Raw genomic sequence first — 16,458 nt, 5'->3', positions numbered from 1 at the left:
CGAACCAGGAACACATCGACAACAGCCACCCTCGAAGCAGCGTTACCCATGCAGAGCAAGGGGAACAACTACTCCAAGTCTCAGAGCGAGTGACGTTTGAAACGCTATTAGCGCGCACCCCGCTAACTAGCTAGCCATTTCACATCGGTTACACCAGCCTAATCTCGAGTTGATAGGCTTGAAGTCATAAACAGAGCAATAGCTGCTGGCAAACGCACGAAAGTGCTGTTTGTATGAATGCTTACGAGCCTGCTGCTGCCTACCACCGCTCAGTCAGACTGCTCTATCAAATCATAKACTTAATTATAACATAATAACACACAGAAATACGAGCCTTTGGTCATTAAAATGGTCGAATCCGGAAACTATCATTTCGAAAACAAAACGTTTATTCTTTCAGTGAAATATGGAACCGTTACGTATACCTGCTGTTACTGCTACCTGCATCCGACCTGTGCCAGAGCTGAAGCCTACTAATTCCTACTGTTTGTTCTCTATGGGAGATTGTCTTCACCCTCTTATTGGTGACATGCTGAGGAGTAGGACTGTTTCAATCATCCTCCATTACTTCCCTGTTCCCTCTTAAAACCCTCAGTGGAGATCCGACATCTTTCCATCACTCCATCTGGTCTCAGATCCCTTATCACACGAACTGTCAGCTTTTCATACGTTCTGTTCCGTCTGTACGGCACTTTGAATCAAGCCTTTGTCACTGTATGTCTCTTTGTCTATCTCCTCTGAACAAGTCAGCATGACAATGCTAACAGCTCAACCAACTCCACTCAACTCATTCAAATGAAGCCAATTAGCCAGCCTCCAAACTCCTCCTAACTCAGTAACAAGTACAAAGAGCACCAAGCACTTTAGGTTGACATGTGGAGGCTGGAGATGGCAGAAGGAAGAAGACGACAACTCTGGGGGGCAGAGTGCACACGGATGGCCACACATTTAATTTATCCTCCGTTATAAGTGTGCGTTGTTGCATTAGCTGCATAAACATAAATCAGTAATTAGCTCCTGAAGTGCCGTTGGGGCAAATCCCCTTCTCCTCCCGTGTGCCTGTTCTTCTGTCTCCTCTATTCTACGCTAAATTGTCTGCTTCCCAAATGGCACCCTATTYCCTACTTAGTGCATTACTTTAGACCAGGGCCCTATGGTCAACAGTAGTGCACTATAGGGAATAGGGTGCCATTTGGGAGGTAGACGTTCTCCCAGTGCTCAGGGCTRAGCGGGTAGGATATTTTCTCAAATGAGTTCCAATAGTCCTTTCTAGTGTCAGAGCGATGAAGTCAAGTTGGTGTGACGGGTCGGGCAGCGAGCATCGGAGCTGGGTTTAGTGTGACTCTGTCCTGCGAGAAGGCATAATGATTTAGTCTCAGGGCTCTCTCACATTTAGCTCCAATTAGTGATGTCCAAAATATCACTAGCCTGCCCCCCTCTCGTCCTCCTCCCCCCCTCGCTCCATCTGCCAGCCGAGCAGGCACCAACATAATGCGATTCTACACACCAGTAATACAAATTCACTCATTGTCACTTGACTCCACCATGCTCGTTGCCTGCCCCGCTTCCTGCAGCGCCTACGCTCAACGGAGTGCCACTTTCCACACCACTTGCATCAGCAGCACGCACGAAGTCGGTTTCAACACGGCTCGCCAGCCTTTGCTGCCAAGATTCGGCAGAAAGGGAGTTGGATTCAGGCGGGCGAGTCGACACTCAGGATGCATTTATCACGCGTACAGACACACTCAAGCCAACACAGCACACACAGCACACACATGACCCACAGCAACACACAACACACACCCACGCACATCAGGAACAGCCAACACACAGCACAACACAACACACACACACACACCAACACACACACACACACACCAACACCACACACACACACACACACCCAACACAGCAACACAACACACAGCTCACACACACACTGTTGGCTCTGTGGGCCTTCTCCAGGGTGCATAAAGTCACAGGGCTTATGAAGGGAAAGCTGCTACTCTCTCCCCTGCTCTGAACAAACTACATAATCTAGGGGTCTAGTTTAACATAGTAGATAACACCCCAACGCCAACCAGAAGACATAGTGACGGAGGAAAAAGGGAAAGGGTTAGGAGAAAGCGAAAGAGACCGAGACAAAGAAGAGGGAGAAAAGGAGATTGATGAAAGAAAATTCGCAAAGATAAAGACAGAGAGGGGTATGATTAATCACGGCCCTTTTAGATCTGCAAATGAGTCTGTGTATTCAGACCTAGCTGGTTCCACAACCTTCTAGAGCATGGGTTAGAGGGTTTACAGTTGTGTGATTGACAGCCAGCGTGCTCTTCTATATTGGATGACCGGTGTGATTAAAAAATGCAATATGTTGCGATGGAGGAGAGAGCTCATGCCACAGCCTGAGAGGAGCCTTGCAGGCTGGTGATAAAGCAGCGGTGGCGCCACTTCATGGTCACTATCTCCACCTGTCCATCTGCCCAGCCCACTGGCACCGCCTGGGCCCGCTTCGCTCTGGGCCACAGCCGGGTAAACAGCAGCCCCCACACTGCTGGGGATGATAAAGAGACCGAGAGAGAAGTGCACACAGACACACACACACACACACACACACAACACACACACACACACCCAACACAACACACACACACAACACACACAACACAACACACACACAACACCCACAACACACACACACACACCACCACTCACAGACAGAGACACAAACGAACATACCACCCACACAGACAGGGACACAGAGACAGAGAGATATGAAGATGCGATAAGGAAGAAGAGCTGGCCTCATAAATGCTGTCTCAGTCCAGCTTTGATGGCTCAGGGAATCCTCACTGTGGTGTGGATGGCTCAATCAGCCAGTTAGGAGAAACAGAGACCCTTTTCATTCTAAAAGGCCCAAAATGAATGAATGAATAGGCCCAATTTGTGTTGCCCTGAGGTGTCAGAGTAGATTTAATCCTGCGGTCGGATCCCTTAGAATAACACCACCACACGATTGATGAATGTGAGGCTTTTTTCCGTCCTTATTTGCAGCATTCATTCCTGAAATTCAGGGCATATTTTCCCCCCTCTGGTCTTGACGTTTTTTGAAGCGAGGGGGCTGTATTTACATAGCTGTCTGTCGTGTGTGTTCAGACACCTCTTCCCCGGCCGCAAGACTTCGTGGAGGCAAACATGGCGTGAATAATTTACCTCCCTGCTCTTCTGGCTGGCTCCTCTGATCTCTCTGAGTAGGCTAGGCACCTCAGTGGTGGCTGCGCTGATGCTTTTAGGCCCTGGCCTCCCCCTAGTTTCACGTTTTATTAGTGGTATATACAGTATACACATGGTATACACCGTCCAACGAAATGCTTACTTGCAAGTTCCTTCTTGACAATGCAACAACAATAAATATTAAAAGATAACAATACGAATATAAAGTCTAGCCCCTAGCTTCCTTTCATAATGTAGTAACTGGCGGCTGGCTGTCTCCTGGGCCTTCCACCATGACGAAGTGCCACGGCCTCGTCAATCACCGCTAATTCGCTGAGTGAGAGACTTCCGAGGGCGGCAGGAGCTGATCTTCACCGCTGGGCGGTTTGGTAAAGAGAAAGTGGRAAAGGATCAGCCATGGACAAGCAAGCCAGATCGTGACATTATCCCAACTGGCCTGCCTAATTGTCAAAAGGAGCTGCCCAAATGAGCGCAAGAGAGACAGAGAGAGAGGTTAGAGGTGGAACGGAAGGGACAGGCCAGACAACTAGACAATGAGGCTGACCACCACTGAACAGATCAGATCATTAGTCATATTTCTCCCCAGAGATCAGCCCCTGCCCTGAGGTCAGCAGTCAGCCCGGATCAATACATGGCCCTGCTTTGTTCTGGGTCTGCTCACTATACCTGCTGTTACTGCTACCTGCATCCGCCAGACAACTCACTCTGTCTGAAATTGCACACTATTCCGGATATAGTGCACTACTTTTGACCAGGGAACTGTATAGGTACTAGGGTGCTATATTGGACGCACCTCTGCGCTACCTACTGCTACTGGCATTGACCAGACCACTCACTGAGTCTCTCCTCTGGTCAGCAGAACTAGACCACATCCTCTCAGAGACACAGAGACACAGGCTCTTTAAGATAGCTTAGGAAAGTTTTTTTAAATCACTTTTGGTTTTTAGTGTGTTTTACCAGAACAGGGGATTTTTCAAAGAATAACACCAATCAGATGTGCCTGGTAAACACCACCAATTAGCAATTTTTCTACTTGATAGGAATGGTTATAATAGTAATTTCAGATGGTAATCTTTGCTATCAACCATCACTAAAGCAAATATGCCGCCTTGTGATGATTAATTAGTACACTGTTTTCACATTGTGTTGTCACTGGACTGAAACATTTTCGTACATGTTATGGAACTTTCCTATTGAAGGTAGAGTAGAGCTCTGTTTGCTAACCCCCCCCCCCCCCCGATGATTATAGGGAGATTTGGGCACTCATTTGCATATCATTAAACTCATGTCATACACAGTGGCAACGTTTATGGTCACTGTGTTTAATGTACAGTTACAAGATGACATGTCGTCACACCCTGAGTTGTTCTGAACAGAATGATCCTGTTTGTTTATTGTGAAGAGAATTCGCAGCTGAACACACATCTGAATGCACTCATAACTCCTTTCAATGCTCACCAAAATTGTAGAACTTAGCCAGTCATGTTGGCAATAAAACAAGCTTTCAAATGATGCCCACCTGACCCAGATTGCTATTTATAATGTGCCGTTTTGGGATTGCATAAGGAGCAACAGTAATTGTGACACAGTAATGGTGGGGATGCAGGGTTTTGTTCGAGTAACTCAACGGCACAGCTAGGAGAGGTTAAAATCTTAACCTTATAGTTAAGACTCTTCTTTGAGTCATAAAAGTGCAATGAAATGATTAAGGAATAATTAAGGTGGTTGGCAGCTTGGAGACACCAGTTAGTCGTCTCTCTCAAACCCCTGTGATTTGTTCGTCTTATGTTGCACCTACCCCACATTTACCAGGAATACTCTTATGTTACTCAAGGTATGCAGAGTATGTTGTTATCAACAAATTTGCCGAAAAGTAAATGTAAAATGCACATAAAGTCAACAGTGTAATGTTTGGATTCTTGTGTCAGGTGAACTGTTGTCCTCAACYTTGGTATAATAAATGTTCCCATAATTACCAAACTCTTACCTTTCAATTGCTACCATGCTTTTGCATTTCATATTTATTCTGTAAGAAACATTTAAATGTATCCCTATCCATATAGGCTAATTACCATGAGTGTAAAGGGTTAASAGTCCCTAATGACAGTAAAAACAGCAGACCCAATGGCTCTCTGTCGATCTATCTATATATCAATCCAGCCACTCAGGTAGATATGTCTGTAAATGTGTGGTTGGCTCAGTCTGTCTCTCTATACCTGCATTCCCTAACACACACACACCCTACCTACCTACMTACGACTGTGCTTGACCCTTGGGGTTGACCACTGCCTCCCCACTCAGGAGCCTGTCCGGCTCTCTCAGGCCAATGGAACCCCCCCCCCCCCTGTCGCCGTAACCCGATCCAGCCAGCCAGCAACTGCTCCAAAGCATCAATAATTAATTAGGGAACAGCTATTGCCCCCAAGGGGTCATAGAGCAAGAGTAGAGTGGGTGGGAGCGAGAGAGGGATACAGGAAGGAAGGGTAGTAATGATTTTGTTTAATAAGTAACACAAGCAGGCTTTGTTCTTCTGCCATTAGAGAGCAACCTAAGGTATCAAAGGATCTGGCTAGGAACCACACACACCTTCACCACACCCGTGTGTCCAGAGCAGGAGAGAGCAGTGTGGTGCAAGCTTTTAGGAAAACGAGGGCAGCCTCTCCACAGTGGAAGAGTGTCAGTCGAGGTATTTGTTACAGCACTGCTGTGTGTGGTGTCAAACCGACAAGCACACCTCCTTAAGARGCCTCCCAACACCTACTCTACGCACGAGAGWGACAGAGAAAAAGCGAGAGAGCGAGGGAGAGAAAAGGCGAGAGGGGGCAAAAGAGACAGCAGCGCCTTGTGCACTCCAGATGAGAACTTGACAACTTTATTAGTCATTCCCACATTAAACAAATTCACCACAGACTGACACGGGGTGGGGGGCGCTAGGCCCTGAGGTGCCATGAGAAAAGACTGATTCTACACTTTAAGCTTCATTCTCCATGCCTGCTTATTCAAGCCTCCAACTACGCCATCTGTCTGGGTGCCTCTCTCTCTGTGCCGCTGACGGGCCTCACGCACGCTCACTCACACACATGTTCTCTTTCACTCACACTTACACATGCTCCTTCACACACTCAGGCACACATATGCCCAAATGCCCTTTTGCTCTCTTTCCTCCCCCCTCTCTCGACTTAACTGAGTGTCAGAGACACTAGACAACAGGAAAAACTCATGCTCTCTGTCTGTCTGTCTGTCTCTCTCTCCCTCCCTGTCTGTCTGTCTCTCTYTCTCTCGCCCTCTCTCTCTCGCCCGCTCCCTCTCTCGCTCGCCAGCTCTAACAAACACTATCTCCCTGTCTCTGTGTCCACAGTGGTGCCCCCTGGAAGCCCTGGCCCTATCACACGCCACGAGTCTTACGACAGCCTGACGTCGGACCACAGCGGACAGGAGGACGAGGAGTGGCTCTCACAGGTGAGACTGGCACTGCCCAGCTGGTACCTTTCTGAGTGATAACCAAGTCAACATCATGAAACACACCAGCACTAACACGCCTGATTCAGGTCATCTAAAGGGTTGATGCTTAGTTACTGGTAGAGCAGGTTTATTAGTCCACCAGGAATGGATTGAGGAATCCTTCCAATCTATAGCAATATCAAAGCATTTGCATCATCTGCACTTCACATGTCCTATGGTGGCTAGAGAGGGACAGTCACCCCTTCAAGAGCCTATTGCCCAGCAAACTCATTATTTTCTTTCCTAAAGGACTTCTCCTTACCAATAGCTGGTAGGGGGAGCCTTTTGCGTCCCTTTGATATTTTAAGTAGAAATTGTGCACAAATATTGCATTTAAAACCCTGTCATATTAAATTAAGTTCCCTTTAACATATTGTAGACCACTTGGAAAATCCTAGAAATCAGATTTTTTTTATATGAGTGAAGACTTGCTAAAGTGTTAAAATTCACATTTTCACATTCTGAGACTTTTAGGAAGATTTTAACCCACTTAACCCCAACATTTCTTTAGGTTTTCAYCATTGTAAAGCCCTAGTTATTTTTTTGCTTTGACAAAGTAATTTCTTAAGATTATTATTTATTTAATGTGATTAGTGATTCATTTGAAGGTATAAAACGATATGTGAACTGAACTCTCATTTTTAATATGGTGCAAATAATCCTTTTTGAATATGTTTTTCTAAAGAAACATTGAACAGCTAATAATAGTCAAATCATAGTGTAAAAGCAGGTCAGCTTGTTTTACTATTTTGGGCAATTTTCTKTTTTCTGGTGTAAATCTGAGTGTGTGGAACATGTTCAACCTGTTACCCACATATAGACAGGCTAGAAAACCGTCCATTCCCCCTGTCACGAAAGGATTTATGGCTGATTCAGAGCAATCTTCAATCTTCTTACAATCCAGCMCTGTTACTTTATTTGGCACTTAATAGGCACACCATTTTTTAAATWGTTTTTTTATTAAGTTGGTCTTCATGACAGAATGTTACAATTTTGTTGAAATAAAATGTGTTTTCTTTTCACCAAGTTACACTACTCAAAAGGCACTCAGTTGAAACGACCCAGGAGCTAATAGGTGGATTTTGGACTAAGTGGCTCTTGACTGTTGGACTCCTTGTCTTTGTCCAGCAGTGCATGATGCCACTATTGAAATAAGGTTACATTTTAATCTAATACCAAATAGTGGCCTTTTTGGCACTGAGTACTGCCGTGAGATGTGGTTTGGAGGGATATATGGTTGGGATATGTAGCGTTACAGATAGATAAGTTGTATGATGATATGACCGCACTCTCTTCAGCTTGGTTAACCCTTCACTCCCTCATGTCTGAAGCCTGATCTCTGCAGGTAACCATCACATTTCCACCATCAATAATTTCTGGCCATATATAATGGATTGGGGTAAATGTATCCCACTTAGTCTGTKGTTTCCTTGTGGTTAGTAGCTACTGATAGTGTTGCCGGGAGCCAAACCAACTACCGTCTATCTACCATCTCCTGCACCAAAACTACTGACGCTTGGCTGGATTTACGCTTGCTCTGTGCTATTATTAGCCAGGTGAAATCTTTGTAAATGGAGGTTGGCAGCCAGGCCACTAGGGGGAGTTGTGCTGTTTTGGTAAGGTACAGCTTCAAACTGCCAAGCAGTGATGGGGGACATGGCGTTATGGGGGACACGGTGTTATGGGGTTGTCTGTCAGACAAACTTGTTAAGCCAAGGTTCTGACTTATTGCACTCAACAAAGTTACCACAGGACTTTGTTGGTTGTCGCAGTGCTATCCTCAGGAAACAGCACGGTATATTTTCAATGACACTAATTCTGACACTTAATAGCTCCTGTAAATCATTGGATGAGGCTCCTCAACATGGCATCTCACTTGTGCCTCCAGTTTATCCCAACACACTTACCTCGTCGCCTTTCAAATTCAAATCTGAAATGGCACTGGAAGACAAGAATGGTCTTGATCCATTCTAGACACAAGCCCTCTAAGGTCATGCTGTCAGTTTCTTTCTGTTCTGTACAATAGTCTAGAGGATAAATAGTGAAACATGTATAGTATGATGATAATGGCTAGATTGAGTTAGAGCAGCGCTGTCTTGTGGATGTCATTAAATCAGATCCCTTCATTAGATTATCAGCAGTGTTCAGAATCAGATGTATCTGCAGGTTTCTAATGCAACTCCACATTGTGACCTTTGGTGTGTGCCGTCCGTCTGGGCGCTGTATGTAGTGTGACTTAGGAGACATTACTTGTGTCCCAAATGGCCCCCTATTCCCTTTATAGTGCACTACTTTTGACCAGGGCCCATAGAGGTCTGGTCAGAAGTAGTGCACTATTTAGGGAGTAGGGGGCCATTTGGGACACAGTTTGTGCGTAATAGTGTAAGTGGCTCTCAGGTCCATCAGATGACAACAATGCCTGAATCAACCCCACAAATTCCCCCTTATCCTCCTGGTTTCAATACCCCTCCATCAAGTCATCAGGTCTGGCTCTGACGGTCATGACACATTCTATTGGGTTAATGCAGTAGCGACCAGGCCTCTGGAGACTGGACTATAATTCTCTCCCTCCTCCACCTCCTGTGCTATACAGTGACTTCATATCAGACGTCCCTGAGCTGTTATATCAACAGTCCATTGGTGGTTCTGTGAGCTCTACACAACTCTGTTATAACTCGTGTTGTCAGGACAGGGTGCGACAGACCGACAGGAGGGCCGAGACAAGGAGAGCTGGGCATGACAGACAGATAGACAGGAGGGCAGAGACAAGGAGAGCTGGGCATGACAGACAGATAGCCAGGAGGGCCGAGACAAGGAAAGCTGGGCATGACAGACAGATAGACAGGAGGGCAGAGACAAGGAGAGCTGGGCATGACAGACAGATAGACAGGAGGGCAGAGACAAGGAAAGCTGGGCATGACAGACAGATAGACAGGAGGGCAGAGACAAGGAGAGCTGGGCATGACAGACAGATAGACAGGAGGGCAGAGACAAGGAGAGCTGGGCATGACAGAACAGATAGACCAGGAGGGCCGAGACAAAGGAGAGCTGGGCATGACAGACAGATAGACAGGAGGGCAGAGACAAGGAAAGCTGGGCATGACAGACAGATAGACAGGAGGGCCGAGACAAGGAGAGCTGGGCATGACAGACAGAATAGACAGGAGGGGCAGAGACAAGGAGAGCTGGGCATGACAGACAGATAGACAGGAGGGCCGAGACAAGGAGAGCTGGGCATGACAGACAGATAGACAGGAGGGCCGAGACAAGGAGAGCTGGGCATGACAGACAGATAGACAGGAGGGGAGAGGAGAGGGCAACATCTGGCCTGCGCCCCGACACTGATGAAGAACCATGGCATCTGTTTATCTCTGGGGCTGGGCGACACTGATGGTGTTAACTGGCGAGTCACACACACACTGAAATCCTCCTCTCCCCTCTCTGTGGCCTAATTTACACAGCTGTGCCAGGCCACGTGTCACAACACACACACACCATGGCGTATTACGAGACCCTAAGCTGTCACCCCTGTTCTTGGCTCTTTCACTGCAAAAGACATGAGAGAGAGAGGGGACAGAGTGTGGAAGAAGGAGAGTCTGTGTTAAATAAAAGAGAAAACTGAAGGATTGAGAGGAGCTCTTAGCGAGAAAGAAAGTTGGAGACGGCAGATAGAGGAGAGGGAATGATGGAGATGACAGAGGGGGAGAGGGAATGGGGCAAGAAGGGAGAGGGAATGATGGAGAGGGAATGAGGCAGAGGGGAAAGGGCAGAGGGCGAAGGGAATGGGGCAGAAGGGAGAGGAATGAGGGAGAGGAGAGGGCGAGAGGAATGGGCAGAAGGGAGAGGGAATGAGGGCAGAGGGGGAGAGGGTAGAGGGCAGAGGGCGAGAGGGAAATGGGGCAGAAGGGAGAAGGGAATGAGGGCAGAGGGAAATGAGGGCGAGAGGGAATGAGGGCAGAGGGCGAGAGGGAATGGGGCAGAAGGGAGAGGGAATAAGAAATTGGGAGTAAAAAGAGAAGGTGAAAGCTAGTTACAATTGTTGTGTCCTCTCCTCATCTCCCCCATCCATCTAGTGTAACATTACTGACAAAACTTCTATGGAGTTTGCCACTCTGTCATGTTAAGGCCCACCATGCCATCTCTCAGGGGAAAGACACTGCGGACAGCTGTTCCTGAGCCTTAACGGCCACGGTGGCATTTCTCAGAAAGGATGACCCTAATTTGGCTCTGACGCTCGTCCTCTAATCCCGTTGCCACGGAAATCTGTCTCCCTCATTTCCTCTTCCCCTAACGCACACACCCGCCAGCTCATTGTGACTACAGCGTCTTGGCTCTGTGGACAACAGGCTTTAGTCTGACMGGTTTACATCCTGAACGGATGTGGACAGTGACGCTGTAGTAGTTATTTTATTAGTCCCAAATGGGAAACTGGTTTTCAGCAGTTTGTACACAAACACAGTAGCAGTATTTTCGTTTAACCTAAGTGAAATAAGACGAAGGTAAGTGCACTATTCCAGTGGTTTTATGTTGCTAGCATGCTAATGGTATTGTCTGGCCCCTACCAGGTGGAGATAGTGACCCACACAGGGCCTCACCGTCGGCTGTGGATGGGTCCTCAGTTCCAGTTTAAGACCATCCACCCATCTGGTCAGACTACGGTCATCTCCTCCTCCTCCTCCGTGCTGCAGTCCCAGGGCCCCAGCGACATTCAACAGCCTCTGTTAGACTTCCACACTGATGACCTGGACCTTCACAGTCTCAGGTAGGTGGACAATCATGCTGCCATAGTTGTATGTGACTTCTGCTATTTTGAACAGGTCTTCTCTTGCAAAAATAAGATTTAATCTAAATTATTCTATGATATATATATATATATATATATTATATCTATAAATGTAGCATAACAGCAGTTAAATAAACACACACATAAGTAGCTGTACATTTCTGTGTGTGTAGGATCCAGCCCGTGCGTTCTGAGCCGGTCAGCATGCCTGGTTCCTCTCGGCTGGTGGCTGAACGGAGGGGACAGGGGACAGTCATTGATATAGGATCGGGTAGGAACCATGCTACTTTATACTATACTATTCCATCTGTCTGTCTTGATATATGTATATTTGTGGTATGAGACTGTGTACAGGTGTCTTCACCTTGTTCAGTACAGAAGAATGTCTGTATACACACACACACGTAAATGCAAGACCCGTGACCTGTGTCAACTGTATCTTATTCATAATGATGGTAACATTATGACTGTGGGCCTAGCGTACACCCCAGCCTTTGTTTTCCTCTTCAAACACACAGAACCACGTTAAACCACATAACGACTTACATGATAATCTACTCTGACTCTTCACAGTATCCAAGCCGGAGATAGTCCTAGTGATGACATAATCATAACCCTGCATTGTGATTGGCCTGATCTGTGTATTAGATTAGATTGATCTGCTTTAAAGATGGTCTCTTTTTACGTTTGGCCTTTTCTTCATCCTGTTAGGATGTTAGGGTTTAATCCAATCATGTTGAGATGAAAACCGGCACGTACAGTGTTGTTCTCTAGGGGTTATTGCCGTTGTACTGATCTTGTGAGAATCTCAATTGGATTTAGTGCTAGTTTTTTTTATGTCATTGTGAAGCCACCGTTAGGATCAATGTGACTAGTATGATGTCTTGGTATTTCTGCTGTGTGTTTATTATGGTTTTATGTGTGTAGAAGGTACAGTAACCTAGCCCTGTTTGTTTTATTAACACTGTATCTTCGCTTGAAGCATGTTTTGACGAGGTATCTCACTCCCTTTCACCAAAACCCAAAATCATCTACAAAGTACATTCTTACCTGGTTTGAACCAGGAAGGCTTCCCCTCCCTCTCTCCTTGTTGTCTGGAGGACTGAAGGAGGAGAGGAGAAGAGACGAGAGGAGGTAGAAGGAGAAGAGAGATGAGGAAGGGAGGAGGAGGGTAGTGATGGTTATCAGTCTCTAGCCTGCCACCGGTGTGGCGCCTCTTCTTATCAGACACACATCGCTTTTGTCTTTCCTTCAAAAGGGCAAGTGTGTGTTTGTGTGTGTGTGTGTGTGTGTGTTTTAGCATGGATTAGTGCAGTTTGTGTGTGTGTGTGTGTGTGTGTGTGCACGGACTTTGCAGCTAATGTAGCCAAGTTTACGAGACACCACTTGACAGGGGTCTGGAGTGTCTAGCAGATGTAGTGCATACCCCCACTCACACACCCACAGTGGTGCAGGGTTGAACAGGGAACACACAGCAAAGATGGTAACCTCATTTACCCCATCAACACACCTACAAGTGTGCAGGGTTGAACAGGGAACACACAGCATATGTAACCTCCATACCGCCACTTCCAAGACACCCTACAGGTGGTGCAGGTTAAACAGGGAACACACAGCATATGTACCTCATCGCCCACTCACACACCGCTACAAGTGGTGGCAGGTTGAACAGGGAAACACACAGGCAGATGTACACCTCATACCCCAACTCACACACCTTACAGTGTGCCAGGTTTGAACAGGGAACACACAGCATATGTAACCTCATAGCCCCATCACACACGCTCTACAGTGTGCAGGGTTGAACAGGGAGAACACACGAGCAGATGTAACCTCATACCCACGCTCACACACCCTACAGTGTGGCAGGTTGAACAGGGAACACACAGATATGGTAACCTGCATACCGCACTCACTCACCTATCAGTGTGGCAGGTTTTGAACAGGGAACACACAGCAGATGTAACCTCTACCCACTCGACACAGCCCTACAGTGTGGCAGGTTGAACAGGGAACACACAGCATATGTAACCTCATACCGCCCACTCACGACACCCTACAATGTCAGGGTTGGAAGCAGGGAACACACAGCAGATGCCGCGACACCATTGGTGTTTTTTAAAAGTTGCTCTAAACAGCCCTGTTCAGTGATGCCACTGCCCCCTGGCATTACACACACCAGGTCAGCGGCCCCACCCCCCCCCCCGGCACACACACACACACAGCACACACACACACACACATATCACAACACAATAGGGGTGTCACAACCAATATCACACACAACAGGGGCACACACACACACAATAAATATCACACACGACAGGAAAACATATGGCTTAACACTGGCACAGCACTTCAAACAATCCTAGTTGAGGTCAGCACAGTGCCGCCCCCCCCCCCCCCACACACACATGTCTCTCTGCTAAAAGGTGACTAGAACACAACAAGACACCGAATCAATGTCGCAATGTTCATACACACAGGCTCTTCCAGCTTTCCGTTGGTCCAGTCGCATTTCAGGCCAAGCCCACACAATAAATCCTTACATGTGGTCAAACCCCGCCCCATCTCCTCAAGTCTTAAAAAAGACCACCCCACAAACAATAAATCTAGGGCAGCTACCAAAACCCAATTTACCTGTCATCGTCCCCAGGAAGGAAGGAAGAAAGAAAAGGAGCAGAGGGAGAGATAGCGGCAGGGATAGAAACGGTCTCTCTCTCTTCCTCCCTCCACTCCCGCTGTTTCCCTTCTGCCTCGCTCTCCGTCTTAAGACTGGCTCTCTTCGCAAACCTCCCCGTCTTGTCTCTCTAACCCTCTGCGGTCTCTGCTAACCCCCCTCTCTCGCTCTAAAACCCTCCCTCTCGCTCTAACCATGCCCTCTCTCGGCTCTACCTCCTCTCTCGCTCTAACCGCTACCCATCCCCCCCCCGTCTCTGCTCGCTCTAACCCTCTCTCTCTCTCTCTCTAAACGCCTCTCTCGTCTCTCTCTCTCTCTAACCACCTCTGCTCTGCTCTCTGCTCTAACCCTCTCTCTCTCTAACCTCCTCTAACCCTCTCTCTCTGCTAACCCTGCCTCTCGCTCGTAAACCATCCCTCTCCTCTCTCTCTACCCGCCTCGCCTCTCTCTCTCTCTGAACCCTCTCTCTCTCTCCTAAAACGCCCTCTCGTCGCTCTAACCCTCCCTCTCTCTCGCTCTGAACCCTCCTGCTCTCTCGCTCTAACCCCTCCTCTGCTCTCTCGCTCGTAACCTCTCGTCTCTGCTAACCCCTCTTCTCTCTCTCTAACGCTCTCTCGTGCTCTCTAACGCTCCCCATCTCGTCTCTAGACGCCTCCCTCTCTCGTCTAACCCTCCCTGCTCTCCTCTAACGCCTGCCCTCTCTCTCTGAACCCTCCGCTCTCTCTAACGCTCCCTCATCTCCTGCGGCTCTAACCTCTGCTCTCTCTAACGCCTCTCTCTATCTCGTCTCTAGACCCTCTCTGCTCGGTCTAGACGCATCCCTCTCTCTCGGCTCTAAACCCTCGCCTTTCTCGTCTGCTCTAACCTCCTCTCTCTCTCTAACCTGCTCTCTCTAGCGCCTCCCTCCTCTCTCTACCTCAACCTCGCTCTCTCGCTCTAACCCTCCCTCTCTCTCTCTAACCCTCCCTCTCTCTCTCTAACCCTCTCTCTCAACCCTCCTCTCTCTCTAACCCTCTCCTCTCTCTCTAACCTCCCTCCCTTCCCTCTCTCTCTCATCACCCTCTTCTCTCTCTCTAACCCTCTCTCTCTCTCTCTCTACACTCTCTCTCCCTCTCTCTCTCGTCTTCTAAACACCTCTCTCTCTCTCTAACCTCCTCTCCTCTACCCTCCCTCTCTCGTAACCTCCCCTCTTCTCTAACCCTCCTCTCTCTCTATACTACGTCCCCTTAAACCGCTGCCCTCTCTCTAACACCTCCCTCTCTCTTAACCCTCACCTCTTCTCTCAACCTCCCTCTCTCTCTTAAGCCCTCCGCTCATCTCTCCTAATTTCAATTCAATTCAAGTTCAATGGGGCTTATTGCATGGGAGAACATGGGTTAACGATTGCCAGAAGCAAGTGAGGTAGATATTGATAAAAAGTGAATAGAACAATAACAAATGTGAACAGTAAACATTACACATACAGAAGTTTTCAAAAGCAATAAAGACATTACAAATGTTATAGTATATATATACAGGTGTTGTAAGCAATGTACAAATGGAGATAAAAGCACACAAGTTAAAATAAATAAGCATGAAATATGGGTTTGTATTTACAATGGTGTTGTTCTTCACCTGGTTGCCCTTTTCTTGTGGCCACAGGTCGAGAATCTTGCTGCTGTGATGGCCACACTGTGGAATTTCTTCTCCGCATGTAGATATGGGAGTTTTATCAAGTTGGGATTTGTGTTTCCAAATTCCTTTGTGGATCTCTGTGTAATCTGGGAATATGTCTTCTCTCTAATATGGTCAGTGACCATTGGGCAGGAGGTTTAGGGAAGTGCAGGCTCAGTTTCCACCTCGATTTTGTGGGCAGTGTGCAGCATAGCCTGTCCTTCTCTTGGAGGCCATGTCTGCCTCGGCGGCTTGTCTCATATAGCAAGGCTAATGCTCACTGAGTCTGTACATAGTTCAGCTTCTTAAAGTTTGGGTCAGTCACAGTGGTCAGTGTATTCTGCGCACTGTGTACTTCCTCTGTTAGGGCCAAATAGCATTCGCTAGTTTTGCTCGTGTTTTTTGTTCATTTCTTTCCATGTGTCAGTATTATCTTTGTTTCTTTCTCATGATTTGGTTTGGGTCCTATTGTGCTGTTGTCGCTGGGGCCTTGCTGTGGGTGTTTTGTGTTTGTGAACAGAGCCTAGGACCAGGTTGCCTTAGGGGACTCTTCTCTCCAAGTTCATTTCTCTCTGGTAGGTGAGTGGCTTTGTTATGGAAGGTGGGGAAT

The 16,458-nt window shown here is 47.4% G+C and overlaps 1 protein-coding gene across 1 annotated transcript in view; it reads left to right on the top strand.

Moving 5' to 3' along the window:
* The window catches only part of LOC111949506 (BCAS3 microtubule associated cell migration factor-like), a 220,612-nt gene that overhangs the window by 147,892 nt on the left and 56,262 nt on the right, over positions 1 to 16,458 (top strand). Inside the window, 3 exon segments of the mRNA XM_070433866.1 lie at positions 6,590 to 6,690; positions 11,298 to 11,494; positions 11,689 to 11,786. Coding sequence (XP_070289967.1) covers positions 6,590 to 6,690; positions 11,298 to 11,494; positions 11,689 to 11,786 — 396 coding nt within the window.

The sequence above is a fragment of the Salvelinus sp. IW2-2015 genome, linkage group LG22, assembly GCF_002910315.2.
Source record: "Salvelinus sp. IW2-2015 linkage group LG22, ASM291031v2, whole genome shotgun sequence".
Lineage (NCBI taxonomy): Eukaryota > Metazoa > Chordata > Actinopteri > Salmoniformes > Salmonidae > Salvelinus > Salvelinus sp. IW2-2015.
Note: the sequence above shows the minus strand (reverse complement) of the source record. Positions and strands in the feature narration are given on the sequence as shown.